General features: G+C 32.4%; 1 protein-coding gene across 8 annotated transcripts in view; it reads right to left on the bottom strand.

The window, feature by feature from the left end:
* chb (CLIP-associating protein) overlaps positions 1-18,262 on the bottom strand; it is a 155,769-nt gene that overhangs the window by 39,730 nt on the left and 97,777 nt on the right. For 6 of the 8 annotated variants that reach the window (XM_089236588.1, XM_089236587.1, XM_089236584.1 and 3 more), the window contains 11 exons: positions 12,041-12,105; positions 11,778-11,867; positions 10,734-10,879; positions 8,576-8,711; positions 8,334-8,404; positions 6,422-6,559; positions 6,126-6,317; positions 4,534-4,601; positions 3,680-3,805; positions 2,210-2,305; positions 243-392 (listed from right to left, as the gene is read on the bottom strand). In XM_089236588.1, coding sequence (XP_089092714.1) covers positions 243-392; positions 2,210-2,305; positions 3,680-3,805; positions 4,534-4,601; positions 6,126-6,317; positions 6,422-6,559; positions 8,334-8,404; positions 8,576-8,711; positions 10,734-10,879; positions 11,778-11,867; positions 12,041-12,105 — 1,278 coding nt within the window. The remainder of the gene's footprint in view (positions 1-242; positions 393-2,209; positions 2,306-3,679; positions 3,806-4,533; positions 4,602-6,125; positions 6,318-6,421; positions 6,560-8,333; positions 8,405-8,575; positions 8,712-10,733; positions 10,880-11,777; positions 11,868-12,040; positions 12,106-18,262) is intronic. The other 2 variants (XM_089236586.1, XM_089236585.1) reach the window with 2 other exon arrangements.

Genomic DNA, 18,262 nt, shown 5'->3' on the forward strand with positions numbered 1-18,262 from the left:
CCACATAAAAGATGAAAATAAGAATATATTAGCTGAAGAAGGAAATAAGATACAAAGGCAAGAAATAGAAGAGAAAGAAATTCAAGAGATTATTGGCACTATTCCAAGTAAAGAAGTTTGACGAAAGAAATGAGTTTAAGAGATGAATCAGCCATATAAGAAATCTGGAGTTGGGGGGGAAAAGACCACCTGAGTTCCAGAAAAAACCCCATTAAATGCAGAGAAGAAAGGAAAGTGCTTACAAGCATAAACATTCCGAGATGGACTTGTTTCTCTGCTTGTAGCAGTTGGAATGCCAGATTTCCTTCGAACTCTTCCAGGTGGAGTGCCGTCTGTAGTTGAATAAGTTGCATAACTGAGTCTTGATGATGGGGAATCAGGACGGCTGCTTGCTACATAAAATAATTGAAACTGCCATTAAAATTCAGATACCCAGCTTAACCAAAAATGGTCACATCCATGAAATACAGAAATTTTTCTTCTTTGTAAAAATGAAAGAATATTACTCATCAGATCGATATGATCTGATTGATAACTATGAAAACCTGCAATGATCAAATAAAAATTTTCTCTTGAATTTCAAATTCCTATGGTGTGATTGATAATAGCAATGCTTGTAATTGTGAAATCTTCTCATTAAAATCTTAGTAAAGTTTTAACTTTGATGGAATTCAGGTACCAAAAAAAAAAAAAAAAAACACCACAGGAAAATTGTCTACATTGTGGTAATAAAGTAATAATTAACATAAAGATTTTCATGTGACACATCATCAAATTATTTACTAAACATAAAAGTAAAGTAAAAGTATGCACTAGAGATGGGATGAATAGTGATTTGGCCGAATACCAAATATTTGGTGGCCAAATATCAGTTTTCTTAAAATTCATCACAATTATAAATAGAATCAGTGTTTTTAATTGAAAATAAAATTAATGATAATTCCCAATAACTGAATTTTAATTATGTAATTTATTATTCAAATAAATATTAAAAACTGGTAATTGAAAGATTTTTATTGCCAAGATACTGACAATAAAATTTAACTATGATATACGGTATTGTATTTCAATATTTCAGTGGTACCTTGGCTAACAACGATGATTTGTTCCGGAGTCACATTCATTTTGGGAAGATTTTTATTGCCAAGATACTGACAATAAAATTTAACTATGATATACGGTATTGTATTTCAATGTTACAGTGGTATCTTGGCTAACAATGATGATTCGTTCCGGAGTCACATTCATTAGCTGAGAAATGATTTCCCATACCTTTCTATGGAAAATCCTTTGTTTTGTTACAGCTTCTGCCCAAAATTTGAAGATAAGTTTTTAAAACACCAAGGGATGCTCTAAAAAAGACCAAAACTGATCAAAGGCTAAAATGAACAGCTTCAAAATTGGATAAATCAGAATCTACAAGCAGATGAGAGATTCTGAAGATCTTTTCATTTTCCAGCATGTACACAATCAATCCCAGCTTTGGCCTATTAAAGCTGGCATTGATACAACCCAATCAAGTTCATTGATGTCCCCATCCTTATGTGATTTGGTCAGCTCATTTCTGTGTATGATACCTTCTGTGTATGATACGGCCCCTTTATGGCTGGTAGCGATAAAAGAGCAATTGTTTTAAATCAACTCACTTACTGTTGCAAAATTATGCTAATTTTCAAGAGTATTGATTGAGTGACATGTAAAATTTTCATAAACATCAATGAATTTTTTTTTATGAATAAATTGTACAATTGTGTTTTCAACTTCAAATGTAAAACCGTTAGCATAAACCAAAAAAAAAAAACATTAACATTTGTGAAAATGTATGCACGTCGTATTATTTTGTTTTCTAATAAGTTTTCAAAACTTTTCAGATATCAAACAAAAACTACTATATATTCATGGAAAATTAAATTTCAATTATGAGCTTCATAAGCTTATTTTATCCACCACAATCTTGATAATGCATTTTAGGCATAAATGCTGTTGCTACGTAATAAGTAAATTGTAAGCCCTCCCTTATAACATATAATTTGGTTATAACATACAGTTGTTGAATCACTAAGAGGGTAAGTTATAACTGAATTTGACTGTATACGTAAGGTGATAAAAATTCAATGTCACAGTTTTTGGATCTATACATAATATATTTTGTCAAAATGTCCTCCTCGATATTAAAAAATAAAATAAAATAAATAAAAATCATGCTCACGTTGTGATTGAGAACCCTTTGATCTGCCTTTCATGACTCTCTCTGGTGAAGTGATGGCATTTACAGATGAATCTGCTCTTCTCACACCAGTCCTTGCTACAAGAGAAAAGAAAAAAAGTAAAATTTATTAAAAATTAATGTAATAATCAGCAACACCACCAAAAAGAAGGAAAATATGCTAATAAAACACTTAGATACCAATATTTTTAAATTGTTATTTTAATGCAAAAATCATAGACTTTTTTCATGAACATGGTCACTTAGCTAAAACATTTTGTATGGGAACATAATTCATACAAGAGATCTATTCGGTTCTATGAAATAGATCAATTTAATTTGAAAACGTTTAATGGAAAATTTTGGTTGAATTGCTTGAGTCAATTAACCAAACTAAAAGTTACAGATGTGATTAACAATTGATCAACTAATCAGATCAGCCCCATTTGGTGGAAACATTAATTAAGTCCCATTTGTAAGTGGAAATATTAGAGAAAAATTTAATGATGAAATTAAAAATTTAATAACATTTAAAATTTTCTGCTGTTGAGGATACCTGAAACTATTATTTCACTGCAAACAAATATTGCCCTATATTCCAACTGTCTATTCAGAGAAGCTTGACTGTATATTCTCATAATAATGTGTATTCAGAGGTGTACACACAGGAAGGGCATGGGAAGCTCATGCCTCCAAGGTCATAAAAAATTCAATTTTGAAATTAAAAATGATATTCTTTAAATAAATCATAATTTGTCTGGCCTTTTTCCGATCCAAAAATCAGCCCCCCTACACCTTTAAAAATAAGTGCTGCTTACGCCCTTACTTATTATATATAAATTATGATATATCTCATAAGTGTTGAAACTTCCGAGTTTGTACATTAATGTATTCATTCCAAACTCTCTTTAATATAATCTAAAATGCAGTAAATACAATTAATGCTCATTTTTATGAGCTCGAACAGGCTTGAACAATTAGTTAATACATAGGAAAAACATTTAAAAAATGGCATATTGTTTGGACCAGAAGACTAGTTTGTAAAATTGCATCAGTTTATATAATCAAGTATCAGCTGCAGTGAAAAATTTTTATGTGATAAATGGGAAAAAAATAGAAAAGAGTAACCTGAAAGTAAGATTTTTACTATGTACAAGGCAACCTTTCAAGAATATTATGTACTGATAAAGAAAAATAATTAACAGAAATACACACAAGATTTGTAAATCATGTAATAATACAAACTCAAGATTATTAAATATAATGATTTAATATTTGTCCCATTCACAAGCAATTATTTTTTCAGAAATAAACTGATTAGCAATAAGTTTGTGGGTCAGTAAATATTCCTTTTCCTGCCTAATTTAGGAATTATAATAAAAAATAATAATTAAATATAAAATGAGAAAAACAATATCAAAGATAATGAGATGACAAACAAAAATAAGTAAAATAAAATAAAAAGACACTTACGAAGAGAAGCCCCAGACCCTCTAAACAGGCTAGATGCTGCTGAATAATTTGCCCGAGCCTTTGCACGCCTAACCGCTCCCAAATCAATTGCACTAGTAGAACGTAACTGTTTGGGGATACCTGAAGCTACAAAACAACGTACAGGGGTAAGATGGAAGAAAAAAATAAATAAAATAACACTAGCTAAAATAGCAATAATTTTGAAAAACATAAAATTATAAAAAATATAGAAAGTTTATGAGCAGACATGCAGCCAAAGTATGATCAAATGAAAATGCATGCAAAAGTAAAATCCACTTTGGGATAATTGGAATCCTTTTATTTGGGATAAATATTAATTGGTATACATGTATTTGTTCTTGGTGCTGATTTGAAGACATTATTAAAAAACCAATTCACACATATACAGTGATCTCTCACTTATATGTTTCTTTCAGTTGTAAGATGATTTTCTGCAGGTCAAAGATGTAACATAACAATGCTATTTGCTTATACGCCTCTCTCACTTTTGCACCTATTTTCCTTGTTTTCTTGCATCGACGCATAAATGAGAGATCACTGTATTTATGCCAATGAATGCAGATATGTATTTTTTAAAATGTTTTTATTACTTAGTAGCAGTCAAATCTACATGTATTGCTACATGTAATCTACATCTCTATACATATAGTAATAGAAGAATAAATTATGGCATGAATGTGAAAAAATTAATACTAACATTTAATGTGTAAAACCATGATCTACAATTTATGAAAATACTTTTTTCATTTGTTATTGCATTTTCAATTTAAACTATGAAATGTAGAAAGGTGAAATGAAAGCAAGGTATTTTTTTTCTCCCGTGAAGTTTTTACCTGTTTCTTTAGCACTAGATGGTAGAGGAATACCAGACCTTCTCCCCAAAGTTCCTGTTCGGTTGTACCTTGCAGGGGGAATGGAGAAAGTATTATGATTTCACTACTTTAGTCTCAATTTAATATAAGTATTGCAATGAATTTTTCAATAACATTTATATGCATATTTAAAAATTTAGCTTATTAAAGTAAGATAAAGAACAATTAAAAAATGCTTCCAATTTCTTGAAGCTAAATTAGCTGAAGCTAAATCACATTATATTTACTATCACACTGACATAATTTTTATTTCTCAACATTCTAGCTCTTTTCTGAAGAGCTAGAATATTAGTTTTGATTTGAACTAATTAACTGAAAAAATTTCAAAAAGAATGTACATACCACCTGTAAATAGAAAAGAAAAATAAACCTAAGAATAACAAACCAATCAGTCATTAAAAAAAAATCTTGTAGTACATAATGGATATTCTATTCTATTATTGTGAAAGTAATGACTATTGGCATAACATATATGCTGCAGGATCCACCTATGAGAGGATTATCCTGTGATAATTTTTCCCGCTGTCCCTTTTCAGATGTTCCACTTCAACCTGTGCATTTTTATGACAAGGCAACATATATTTAAAAAACCCAAATTCTAAAACTTAATTCTTTTATTGCTGAGTATAATAGTTTTTTAATCACTTTCACATCTTTAAAACTAAAAAGTTATTAGGTTCCATTAAAATGTTATAAAAAACAATGTTCTTGCACTATTTAGAAATAGCCACTCTATTCTAATTTTTAACCCACAAGGGTTAAAATTTTCAATCATAGTATTATTGGTCACTAAATATGCTGGTAAACTGACTGCAATATATATATATTTAAATATTAAGCGCCATTTGTTTTTCTGAGTGATTTCATGAGCTAACCCACTAAAAACATTTTCCCAGCACTTGGACAGATAAAACAACCTACCAGATTGGCTTTCACTCTGCATCACAAGGTACATTTACGAAAGGTCATAACTAATTTTCTCAGTGAGCAAGAAGTATTTGCTACATGGTTCAAATAAAGTCCACAAGAATTTGGTTTATTAATCAAGCTGAAACAGTGCTGTTTTCCATCATAGAAGAGATTTCTGCCATAGATACTTAAGACAGAGGACTAAACAAATTTTTCATCATCAATGGCAAAAAAATCTCTTAAAACATTGGGATTTAAGTCATTCAGAAGTAGAGTGACTATATAGCAATAGTAGAGACTTTAGCAATGATTTTGCTGCACAGTGATTTTTGCCATATCTTGGTGTTCAGTGACAGGAAACAGAAACGAGACACAAGTTGCTGAATAACACAAGAATGAAGCTCAAAAAATCTGAATTAACCAATACTGCACAGTGGCAACTATATGATACACAACTGCTTTCTCTCTCCATGAAGACAGCTCACCAGCTCACTAACACAATAGCATTCTAAAAAAAATTTGAATAAGCTTGTGAAACACGTAAAGCTCAAGTGCGAATGCTTGGTCTACTAGGAAATTTAAATAAATCTTATTTGAAAATCGAACATGCACACAACTTAAAATAAGTTCTTTCTGATACTCACGATAAGTTTTCAACTGATCCATGAGAGTAAGTGGGCTGTCGGAATGGTTTTGAGGACTGTGTCAACGAACTGCTACTCGATGAATTGCTAAGAGTCAGCTCATCGTGAAGCATGCGTTGTTTACTGTTATCCAATGAATTCAGCAAGCAATCAGCTTGCTCTCTAAAATGATCAGCAAAACCCCAGAAAGCTCTATTAAAAAAATAAATAAAACAATTAAATTATAATATAATTTTCACAATTATTTAGAAAATATGTTCACTGAATTGGAATCATGATTAAAATGTTCTGCTTACTTCCGCGAAAATGCACGAGCTTCAGGGTCAGCATCACTGATTCCTTTTTTGATGGCCTCTTGCAAAAGTGCAACATGTTTCTCAAGAGTATTTGTAGGCCACGTTATTAAAAGTTGGACTAAAAATTCAAAACAGGCTCTAGAAAAGATAAAAAGATCATAAATAAACATTATAAAAGAGAGTTCAAGTCTCAAAATACATATCTATAGAAGCATCATACAAAAAAATTAATGAAATGAAATTAAAACATGAAATAAGGAAAATAAATTTAAATATTTGTATGTACAGGGTGATTATAAAAAAACTTTCCCGCCATATGGGCCCCTAACTATCATACCATTCACAGAAACTGAATGCAATTTTGGCATAAGGTATTTTGATGTATGCGCTCAAGAATGATATGGAAAACAACAGTGTCACTCTAACAGTTACGGTTACAGTGAGAAAATTTCGAAAATATCAAATGGCAACATCAAGTTTTTTGTATTGGAATGTGATTTCCATTGTGAAAAACCCTAAATAGCGTTCGAACGGCAACTGTAGCATGAAAATCACCGGCGGTAGATAGGCTAAAAGTGAGGACAACCAATAAGGACAGAGAAGCAGCATAAAATAAAACATTTTATTGTGTTTCACAAATTTTCCACATGACCTTGTGGAGGACTAATCAGGCTGGGATCTCAGCCGAAGAAACGGTGTGACGAATGAAACGAACATTAATGCTCTAGTGCACGGCAAAGTGCTTTTTACTTTTTCCTTGCCTAGCTCCAGGGATTTTCATGCTACAGGTGCCATTCCAACGCTATTTAGTGTTTTTCAGTATGGAGATTGCATTCCAATACAAAAAACTTGGTGTTGCCATTTGATATTTTTGGAATTTTCTCACTGTAACCGTAACTGTTAGAGTGATACTGTTGTTTTCCATATCATTCTTGAGCGCATACCTCAAAATACCTCATGCCAAAATTTCATTCAGTTTCTGTGAATGGTATGATAGTTAGGGGCCCATATGTCGGGATAGTTTTTTTATAATCACTCCGTGTGTATATATATATATATATACAAAAGAAAAGACTAATTTTTCTGTTAACAGTTTAAGCCACATCAACACCAAAATATTCAGAAACACACTCATTTCGCAAATTTGTAGATTCGGACACATTTGTAATAATAAACAGGAATTCAATACAGCACTCCTTTCCAAAGCTGCATCTCGCAACAGTATTTCAACCGCCTTCTTTAATTACAAACAACATTTTAAAAACTTCTCTTTCAAATAAAAACAGTCTTCCCCACTCATAAGGTATGTCCGGTGATTTTTTGACTACTTTTTTGGACTTTTAATTTTTTTTATTTGTTTTTATCTTTGTAAAATATTCCCTGTAATTATTGTATTCCTATAGCTTTGTATATATATTTCTCATGCTTCTTTGAGTTTTTAATCTGAAGCTCTGTATATGTTATTCAAATATTGTATTCTTTAAAATTTTTTCATTGTCTTTTTCATCCAACATGTTTTTGAGAAGGCAGGCATCGGGGAACAAGGGTTGCTGCAATTAGGCATAGCCACCCTTCAGAAACGCCAACACTTTTCGAACCATGCATGGGGTTCCCCCTGATGATGACCCACTGCATAGGTTCTATTTCTCTCATAAAATTCAATTTTGTTTTCCTTTTTTCTTAAAATAATTCTTTTTAGTATATATATATTTGAAAGAACAAGCAAGCAGCACTAGCGCTTTTGTCATTCAAAAAATACTTTTTGCTACCTCATCATTTTTATCTTCATTTCTCTTGTTTTTTCATCCATATATATAAGAGATAGGTCAGTGAAGTGTACATAAAAAAAGAGGGAAAGAATAGTTAGTATACACACTTTGAAGAAAATCAGTGATGAATTTAGAAAACTTACTTTCTAATATCTTTTGATTTCAAATTTAGATGGAATGTGATAATTGGAATCAACCGGCTTGCATGAGTATACTGTAAATGTTCAAGGAAAAATAAATCTGTAAAAATCCCTATGACTAATAACAGTGACAGCAAAAACAGTTGAAAAGATTTGGTTCAAGTAAAAAAAAAAGAAAAAGAATATTATTCATGATACTAATAGTCAATACAAGATGGCAAAGCACCACAAACAAGGATACTCACTCGAATAATAAAATGTATGGCAACAATTCCAGCAGTAGACATAATCTTGGCACTATTGGGAATCAAGTTGATAAGAGATGGGAGAACAGCTTCTGAAAAATGATCCAATTTGGAGCCCAACTGTTGAGAAAGGTACCTGTAATGATGAAAGAAAAGTTGTCAAGCCAGTTTAGGGTGATTTGTTTTCCTGCCGTGAAAAAAAAAAAAAAAAATTTTTTTTTTCTTTACTGTGATGTTTAATTATGGTGCACAATATTGTCCATAATGAAAAGTTGGGCTGAAGTACTAATTTACAGCAAGGGGAAATACTTTCTTTATCAACACTATGTAGTTTGAGCACTGAACTATTTGTTCTGTATCGTTCATTAACATGATAATTTTTTTTGTACACCTTTTATTTGCAAAGACGATTTTAAATAAGATATAAAAACTTGTCATGGGGTAGTTTACCAATTCTTTTATGGAAATATCATTGCACAAGGATTTGTGGATTCATTGTAGTATCAATTCTATCTATGCATTTTTTACAGCAATACTACAAAATTATATTCATGAGATAGGTGGGACAGATAATAGACATATGAGTGGAATTTGCGCAAGATGGGGTAGATTTGGTATAAAAAAATATATATAGTTAATTGGGACCGAACTTTAGGAAAAACAATTTTTTCCCTTCTTACCATGGATGTACCGTTTTGAAAGAGATGCAAAACTCTAAAATACCACACATCTCTTCCAACTAAAAAAAATATATTATTAAATTTTAACTATACAAATTTGACTTTAACACATATACATTAATGATGCGGCTGATAGTGCAGCTCAAGCATTAATGACAAAAATATATCAAGTAACAGTGTTTCACAAAGTGGGCAATATCGCCCCCCCCCCCCCCGGTGGATGATGGAATGGATCAGGGGGGCGATAGCAGCTACAGGTGTAACATAGGATTCTAGGATTATATAGGTTCACCAGAGTTGGGGGCAATGAGAGGAAAAAGTTTCTAAAGAAGAAGGGCAATGGAACAAAAAGTTTGGGAAACTATGAACTAACACATTCTATTTCAGCTCATTCTAGGAGCTCAGCTCTTCTGGGAATCTGCTCCCAGCAGTTGCGATGTCGCTGTTGATATTTATGAGCAAAAGGGGGTTAAATAAAAAAAAGGGAGAGAGAGGGAAAAACGAGTGTTTGCGTGGGAGGAAGAGTTTACTCCCACACCACCATAATCATACTTTCCTAGCTGGTGGCACACATTTTAAGAAGCCCTGCATCACACAATTTTTTTTAAGACTAGCAATAACATTAGATTTCAGGTATGAAACTGTGATCTTCTCCACAAAAATGTTAGATACCGTACAAGCATTGGGATTCCATCTCTAAATGAATGGCAAAGTTTTCATTATGTCCCCAATACTTTCAGTTGAAAATATTTTAATTTGGAAATTTTCAAATAGGTTTAAAGTCAAGGTATTATTGCATTGTCAATGTATTAATAAATGAAAACAATGATTAGATATAATATGGGTATGAAAGAAAAAATTGGTGTAAACAGATTTACTACTACAGAGAAAATCCCTGTATAATGATACTCTATATAACAATAAACATCTAATGATATTAATCTCTGGTCCCAATATAATTTCCATAGTGTTATAAATTTGATCTACAATGGTAAATCAATAACGATATAGAGAGATAGAAGACTTTTTCCTCAGCCCAAGACATCAAAGAAACAGATATTTTCTGGATTTTATGCTGAGGTGAACTCGGAAAGAAAAGTCATATAATCTCTGCCACCAGTACTCGAACCTAGGCTCTCTTGCATACTGGGCAAAGCATGCTACCATCTACACCACTGGAGACACGACTCTGCCTTCTTTATTTCATGTACTGTGGCATGAGGTGCTGAAGTAGAGACATTAGTAGCCTCGCTTAACTTCAGTAAATGGTTCCCAGGTGGGAAGGTAGAGATAGAAGACTTTTTTCTCAGCCCAAGATAAAGAAAATAGATATTTTCAGATTTACAGATAAAATATGTTTCCTCAATAACGACATGTGTTTCTGGTCCCATGAGTATTGTTGTATAGGAGTTTCACTATATATTGGATATTTCTTGCTGCCAAGTTTCACTGTATTCGAAACAGGAGACTCTACTTACGCTATAGTAATACATGCTTCTCGAACAACTTGTGAACGAAGATCTTTCACAGAACTTTGGAAAGGAAGCTCAAGAGTACGAAGATGAGAAAAGAATTCAGAATAGTCTCCTCCACCAGCAATGATGATGCCCCTAAACCTCTTGATCTAAAATTTAAATAATTATGATATATAACTTAATATAGTTTATGGGTCAAAAACATGCATTGAAATGGGGGTTATATGTTTTCTTGTCATACAAGTTCTAGGAGAGGTATTGTAAAAAATGAAATCTTATGAACTAAGAACTTTATTTTCTTCACAGCAGTTCATTTAGCTATTTCACAGATGATGAAATATTTATTCAAGAATCAAGGAGTAATAATGGTATATCATACTATTATTTATACAAATACCCTTATTATAGTACAAATTCTTGGTATGTCCTAACAATCCTAACCAAATTATAAATACAGCATTCTGTATTCCTCATATATAATCTATTGTGAGGATCACGATCACGTTAATCTCATGCGAGTTCTTCTCTGAGCACACTCTCTGTCTCTCTAGCGTATTTTTTTCTCTAATATAAGCTATTGTTGGTTGTGTTTGCAGCTTCTTAACATGCACAAGTTTTTTTTCCCCAGCAACAAATTTTATCTCACAAGTTTAGATACTTATGTTTTGTCAAAATAACTTTTGAAAATCAATAAATTAATTTTTAAATGATGGAGCAAGAATTTCCAAATACCTTAGAAAACAATGTCTATGTTTGAAACATGCAATAATAATGTATGAAAATCCCTCTTACACTTATGATTGTGATATCATTGAAGCTGATGTAGAGAGGGGGAATCTGATTATATTTTGCTCTCTGGTTAAGAAATTTTATTCATAGATTTTTGCTTATGTTTGACATATATTTTTAATTCATGGCTGAATGAAGATTATACTAAACATTTTGCACTCAACAATGGGTCAAAAGCACTATTCCTTGAACTTAATAGCTAAGGCTGTATATAGCTAAAACATTACAAAATAAATAAATAAAATAATCAATGCCTACTGCTTCAACTCTTTTTTCCCAATCATTGGTTGGATTTAATGCATCCTTGATCTTTAACAGTTCAGATTCTAGATCCTTCACTGAACATATCTATACGTGAAAAAAAAAAAAAAAAAAAAAAAAACACATTAAAACAGTAACTTTCAATACTTAACAATCAGCTAACAATTTCATTTGATTTAATCAAGAGCCAGTATCACAGAAAAAAGATTTCTAGATATAATCTCTATAAAAGTTTGATGAAAAAAAACTGATAAAAATACCGTTATTCTTGCAACATCCTCAAAGGACCTTATGAACATTTCTTCATCAGCCCCACCAGCACCACCTAGAAGCATTATCAAAAATGTTACAAAAAATGTCCTTAATAGTGCTATAAAGTGATTATTAACTGGCACTCACTAAATTAAGTAAATGTATGGGAATTTATGTGAAATGAAAGTGCTGGGAACAGTGAATAGGGAACAGTGGGAACAGAGTTAGGTTAGCTTTATGACTTGAAAAAGCATGATTTTTAAGATACGTAGAATGTATAGGAACACACTGAAAAATTGGAAGGAGGAAGAGGAAGCTGAAGTTATTTGAGAAATTGAGTGAGTTTAATAGCACTTTTTATTTTAAAATTGGAAGGTATAAAGTGTTTATACAAGTGATTCAGCACAATTTAGCAAACAAGATTTGTTAAATTTTTAGAGAAAGTTCTCATCACAAAACTTCATTTCTGAAAACTATAAGTTGTCGAGAAGGACTTCCTAAATGCGACATTTAAAATAGTAAATTTTTTTAAAATTAAGAAATGCTGCACAGAGTAATTTTTCAAAGCAGCTACAGTGTTCATTCAAAAATAATACCGGCCTGATAGGCCTATTAATTTTTGTACCAAAGCATATTATGTCTTATTTTCAGAGAGTTTGATTTTTCTTATGCACATGATTGTACAAATCCCAGCTTGATTTTCTTGCGACTCCATTTGCTGCAGAATCCTTGGTCTCATACCTCTAATGTTCAGTAGTAGAACTCTCCTAAAATGAGTACTTCTTGTCCATGTCGTCTGCTCAAAGTGCATCATTAACAAAGCTGTCACTGATCGTGTCTTTGAATTTTGATGAAGTTTCAATGCTGATTTCTCCATTCTTATTTCAATGTAACCAATGATTTCCATTTCCAACTAGTTTTGAATAGATTGTTCATTACAATAGCAAGTGCACAAATTACTAAACTACTACTTAACCGTACATGCACCTCATACACATTCCTCTGTAGAATTTCTAATAAATCAGTACATGTCAGAAGGTGTGTGAGTATGTATATGCATATATATTTATGTTGTTAGAGTTGTGTTTGTTCCGTGTTCTTGCTGGTGCTGCCATTTGTGTTACATACAGGAATACTGGAATACTGTCTAGAAACAGGCAGTCATTTCTGTTGGAATCATCACGGTCTTCAATCATGTTGGAATCAGAGATCAACCTTTTCCAGTTGCGAGCACTGCCTATACCCATCATCAAAAGAGCACCCTTATGGCAAGTTTGCCATTAGAATGCATGAAATCAGGATGATTTCAATCCTTGAATGGAATTTGCACAAGATGTTTAATTGAAACGCTCATCAAGTGATCACAAGCAATGGGTTGAAGATGCCTATTTTAGAAACATTATAATTTCTCATCTAAAAAAGTTATCTATTTTACACTAGATAAGCCCATAGGCATACTTGAGATTTTCTCAAAGGTGGGGTTTTTCTATTTTTTCCTTGAAGGTGGGGGGGGGGGGAAGGGCCCATTTTCTAGTGAAAAAAAAACCACCAAAATCTCAAGGGGCGGGGGTGTTTGAAAAAAAAAAATTTTGAAAGATTTCTTTTGAAGAAAGCAAAGTTCTTTAAAGAAGTAAAGAAAGCTTAAAGTTGCCAGTTCCAGTGGTCATGTAAATATGGAACTCATGCAAGTACACAGGAGGTGGAGGGGCTGCATTGTATATTCTTTTCATAAATAATAAGGGAGAGGATGGGTTCAAACAGCCTGACCATAACCCCCCCCCCCCCTGGTTCTGACGTTTATGCTGATTCACCATTTATGCCATATCACCTGCAGTCCACTTGAAGCTTGGCAAGTTTTTTGGGGTAATGTGTGTCATATAGCTAAGTGGCCTGCAAGCCTCATTTAAATGTCAAATGTGGTCTAAGCTAGGTGAACAGATTCAGCTATTTTGCTGAATATTCAGTTCAATCAAATGTTGCTTAGATATTTGGCTGAATACATACATCAAACTAATTTTAATCATATTAATTAAATCATACTAATTCAAATTTACTGATTATATATTATTGTGGTGTATATCCTCTCCATGAAAGAGGTTATGTATTTTAGGGTGAATTTCTAGGATAGGGAAAACATGAAACTGAAAATAGAATTCTACTGCAATAAAGTGAAAGTGAGCATGAATTACATGAATTACAAAGTTTATTACTGAAGGCTGTATCTAGACCTCCTACTGTGATACCTCGGCTAATCAATGCCTCAGCTTATGTTATGAATTTCTTGACTAACAAAGATTTTTTTCAATGTCTTTCTGCCTCGGCTAATGAATGATGATTCAGTTAATGGGAACTTTAGCTGACATGGTTGCATCAACTCTCATAAAACAGCCGCATCTTGAGTCAATCAAAATGAATTCAATCAGTAACTCACTCAAGCCAGAAGGTTTTCCCACCTTGGAATCCCTTCCTATAGATACCCTTCTCTTTTAGAAATATTTTGAGTCATTTCATGTAAAATGAATGATTAAGCTAAGAGGTGGTCGAGTGGTCATAGTGACGGCTCGCATCGTGAGGTCCCGGGTTTGAACCCCACCGGTGCCAAAGAAGTGGTTGGCTGAAGTTCGCCTTCTGTGGTTCCCAACTTTGTGGAATGAATGTGAGTCAATCTGCCCGTTTTAAAAAGTCTTGCCATAGAGAACAACAGGCCTACAAATGGTACAAATATTCAACCATTACACTTCACTTCTGAAATACATATGGCAGAATTGAAAAATCAGACACAACACTAGATACACACTATTAGGTACCCACACTTAAACTTCCGACACCACTCACTAGGTAGTAAATTGCCCAGGGCAATAGACCCGAGTTGTGATCAGTCTGAAAAAAAAGATTAAGCTAAGAGAAAATATATTTTTTAAAAAGCCTTCTTAATACCAAACAGAACAGTTTGTACATTCTACGAATTTATCTTTTCCATCTGCATGTGTGTGAGAGAGAAATGAGCTGAATATATTACATAGCACATCGCCTCACACACTTTTTCTAAAATATGGCTCACGAATCTGACTACATAGTGTAAAATTTAAAAGATATTCAGTTTCCATCTTCCTTTAAAATTATCCTTTATTCAATTGTGAAGTTGTTTATCTCAGCCTTTGGTCAGTTTCTTTCTTTTTATAGTGCTTAGAGTTTTATGAAAGTCAATTTAAAATTTTGGTCAGTTCCTAGAATAAATTACACAATTTTTGCATAGAAAACTATAAATAATCCTGTTTCAACTAACAAGCATAATTCATTAGCCGAGGTATCACCGCATTAAGCTACTAAAAAGGCAAAAAGGACAAAGAACATTTAAAGAGGAAAAACTAGAAAATGAGTCGTAAATTTTATGATTTACTAGTTGAGAGTAAATAAATGATTCATGTTTCCTTAATTAGATGTAAAATTGTAACAAATGCAGAAAAAAATTTATTCTTTAAAATCAATCATTATATGTATGTGAACATTATATTTGATACCTTTGTTAAGTTGAATTGAACAATTTTTATTTCCACGATATTGACAATTGTCAGTTTTTAATAATAAAATGATAAATTTTAAAACTAAAATTGAAAATTCCAATAATTTAAAATGTATAATAATTTTATTTTCAATTAAAAACACCAATTTGATTTATAATTGTGATGATTTTTAAGAAAATTGATATTTGGCCAAAACATTAACCGAATATTTGGTATTCAGCTACTCGGTCCTATTCGTCTCATCCCTACTTTATACCATCATTTATTTCAACTATAAATGTCATTAGTGGAGCCTAGAAGTTTAGGCATTAAAAAAGGTTGAAATAGGCAGGCAAAAAGGCACTAAAAATGCCTAAATAGGCACTAAAAACAGGCATTTGTAATTTATGGAAGGAAGGAAAAATAACTAAAACTAAGGTATTACGCGTCTAAAAACTAACTGAAAATTGGTTGCACTTAATCTGTATACTATTTCAACTAGAGTTTATAATAACTGCTGTATTATCCAAGTTAAATTGATTTGAAACTCAAAATAAATGCCAGTAGACTATCAGGACTATTAGGTCAATTCCAGGGCCATCATTACCAGACGCGGAGCCGGTAGAGGAAAATGATATGTGGGGCTTCTTCGAGTTGCAAATAATTCTCGTTTATTTGTTGCATTATTTGGAATAAACATGATCATTTCTACAGTTGAAAAATAGCCATCTTACTGCATTTTTGTAAAAACAAAAAAAAACTTTTTCTTTTTAGTATTACCACGTATGCGGGACTCCTTCAAGCATGAAGTCCTGTGTGGTGGTATCTGTCAAATGCCCCTGAAGGCCACTCTGGTCAATTTAATTGAATACTAAATATGTATGTTTCGTAAATAACCATGGTGCTGTTTGTAGTACAAAAAATGAAATTAATACAACGAGTGGGCCCCAGAGTCTTGTCTGCTCCTACTCCACTTTGTGTGAGCCATGGCATCAATTCATAACCACTTGGGACAGTCATCGGGCAGCTATACACATACAATGCAGTCCAATGCCTGAGCGAGACATACTATGTAAAGCATGTGGAGAGAACAAAAATTTCTACCTTACCTCTGCTTTTCTAACACTGGGCTGTGTTCATCTGAAACAAAATTATTCATACCTAACGCCATCCAGTCAAAGCAAAGTTAGTGCATGCCAACACCAATTTCTCAGATAATTTATTCACGTCTAAATGAGACTGGAGGGGTGGGGGGGGGGGACTTTTCTGATAGTTAATACTGAGTGTCTGGAAATTTTAAAAAGAGAAATTCTTTTAAAGTTTTCAATGCTCAAAATATTCAAATTTTAAAGATTATGGCCTCTGAAATTCACTAGTAAATTTAAAACTATGTTAAAATAAGCATTTATAGCATGAAAAATTTCAAAAAAGGCATTTTCACCAAAAAAGTGAAAATAGACAAAAAAGGCATTTATGACATTTTGCCTGAACTTCCGGGCTCTAGTCATTAGTATCATTTTAATTACTTAACAGCAATATAACTTCAATACATTCATCATGTACAGCAACAAATGTACAAAATGTATCCGTCTGGCTGGTGATTTTAAATGAGGCTTATTTTTTGGGTAGGACTTATATAGCAAGCATTTTGAAACAGCAGCCTTAGGGCTTAATTTGTAATTAGGCCTTATTTTTTAGAAAACACAATAGCATATTAGAAGGTGAAATGGAGCGATTGTATTTGAAATTTATTTTGATATGTATATTACTGTCAAAGCCTGAAATTGGCCGGTTCAACCAAGCAATTTGGGCTGTGTAAGGGATTTAGCTAGATTTTGGCAAGCCAGTTCACGAGATGGCTGCAGATCTCTTGCCAAAGAAAAAGCCTGAATCAGGGTCAGACTAATGATCAAAGAAATTGGAATATCGATACCTTATGGGATTGATAGTGATATTATAATGATCTCCAGCTCATTTTCCCCATAATGCCCAAAATTTTGTGGAATTTTCGACACTAGCTGGGTCAGCTGGCCAATTTCTGGACTTTGGCAGTAACATAGAACACTGCATCACTGTAAATGTAAATATTAATTTATTTCAGTAAGAGTTTGTGAAGGGGAGGAGGGGGAGGGTTTAAAGTGCGTACACATGCATGTACATATTTTGGCTAAAATAAAAATCTTCAAAAAAATTCATGTTAAAACAACTCAAAAGAAATTTTATTATGCAAAAATCAAGTTTTTATATTGCTCGTTAACATTACTAAAGGGTAACCATAATGAGTATATATATATATATAGCAAACAGGATATGGCATTTTACTGGTGAACTGTTGATCCTAGAAGTATACTTCCAGTTAGAAAAAGCTTCCAAATAACATGTAGTGCTCAGATATGTCATTCATGTTTCAAGGGGTTGCAGTTATTAAAATAAAAAAAATAATATACAATTTTAATTATACAGACCCTGTGTGCCCCAAAACGCAACTAGAAGGTTGTTGCCTTGTCTTTCTTGGTGCCAAAAAAAATGCTATGTTTTTAAATGCAATATTCAACAAGATATTTGAATTCGAAAAAAGGAGAAAGTTGAAAAAAAACCAGTTCATATTAAAGAAAACCGTTTTACCCACATTTAGCACTATTTTTTTTTACCCAAATTTCCTGTTTTTGAAATTCGAATATCTCAGTGAGTATTGATCTTAGGAACATTGATTTTTTTTGGCATCAG

The sequence above is a fragment of the Pholcus phalangioides genome, unplaced genomic scaffold, assembly GCF_987345545.1.
Source record: "Pholcus phalangioides strain wild (caught in Gottingen) unplaced genomic scaffold, Ppha-v1.0 ptg000009l_1, whole genome shotgun sequence".
NCBI lineage: Eukaryota > Metazoa > Arthropoda > Arachnida > Araneae > Pholcidae > Pholcus > Pholcus phalangioides.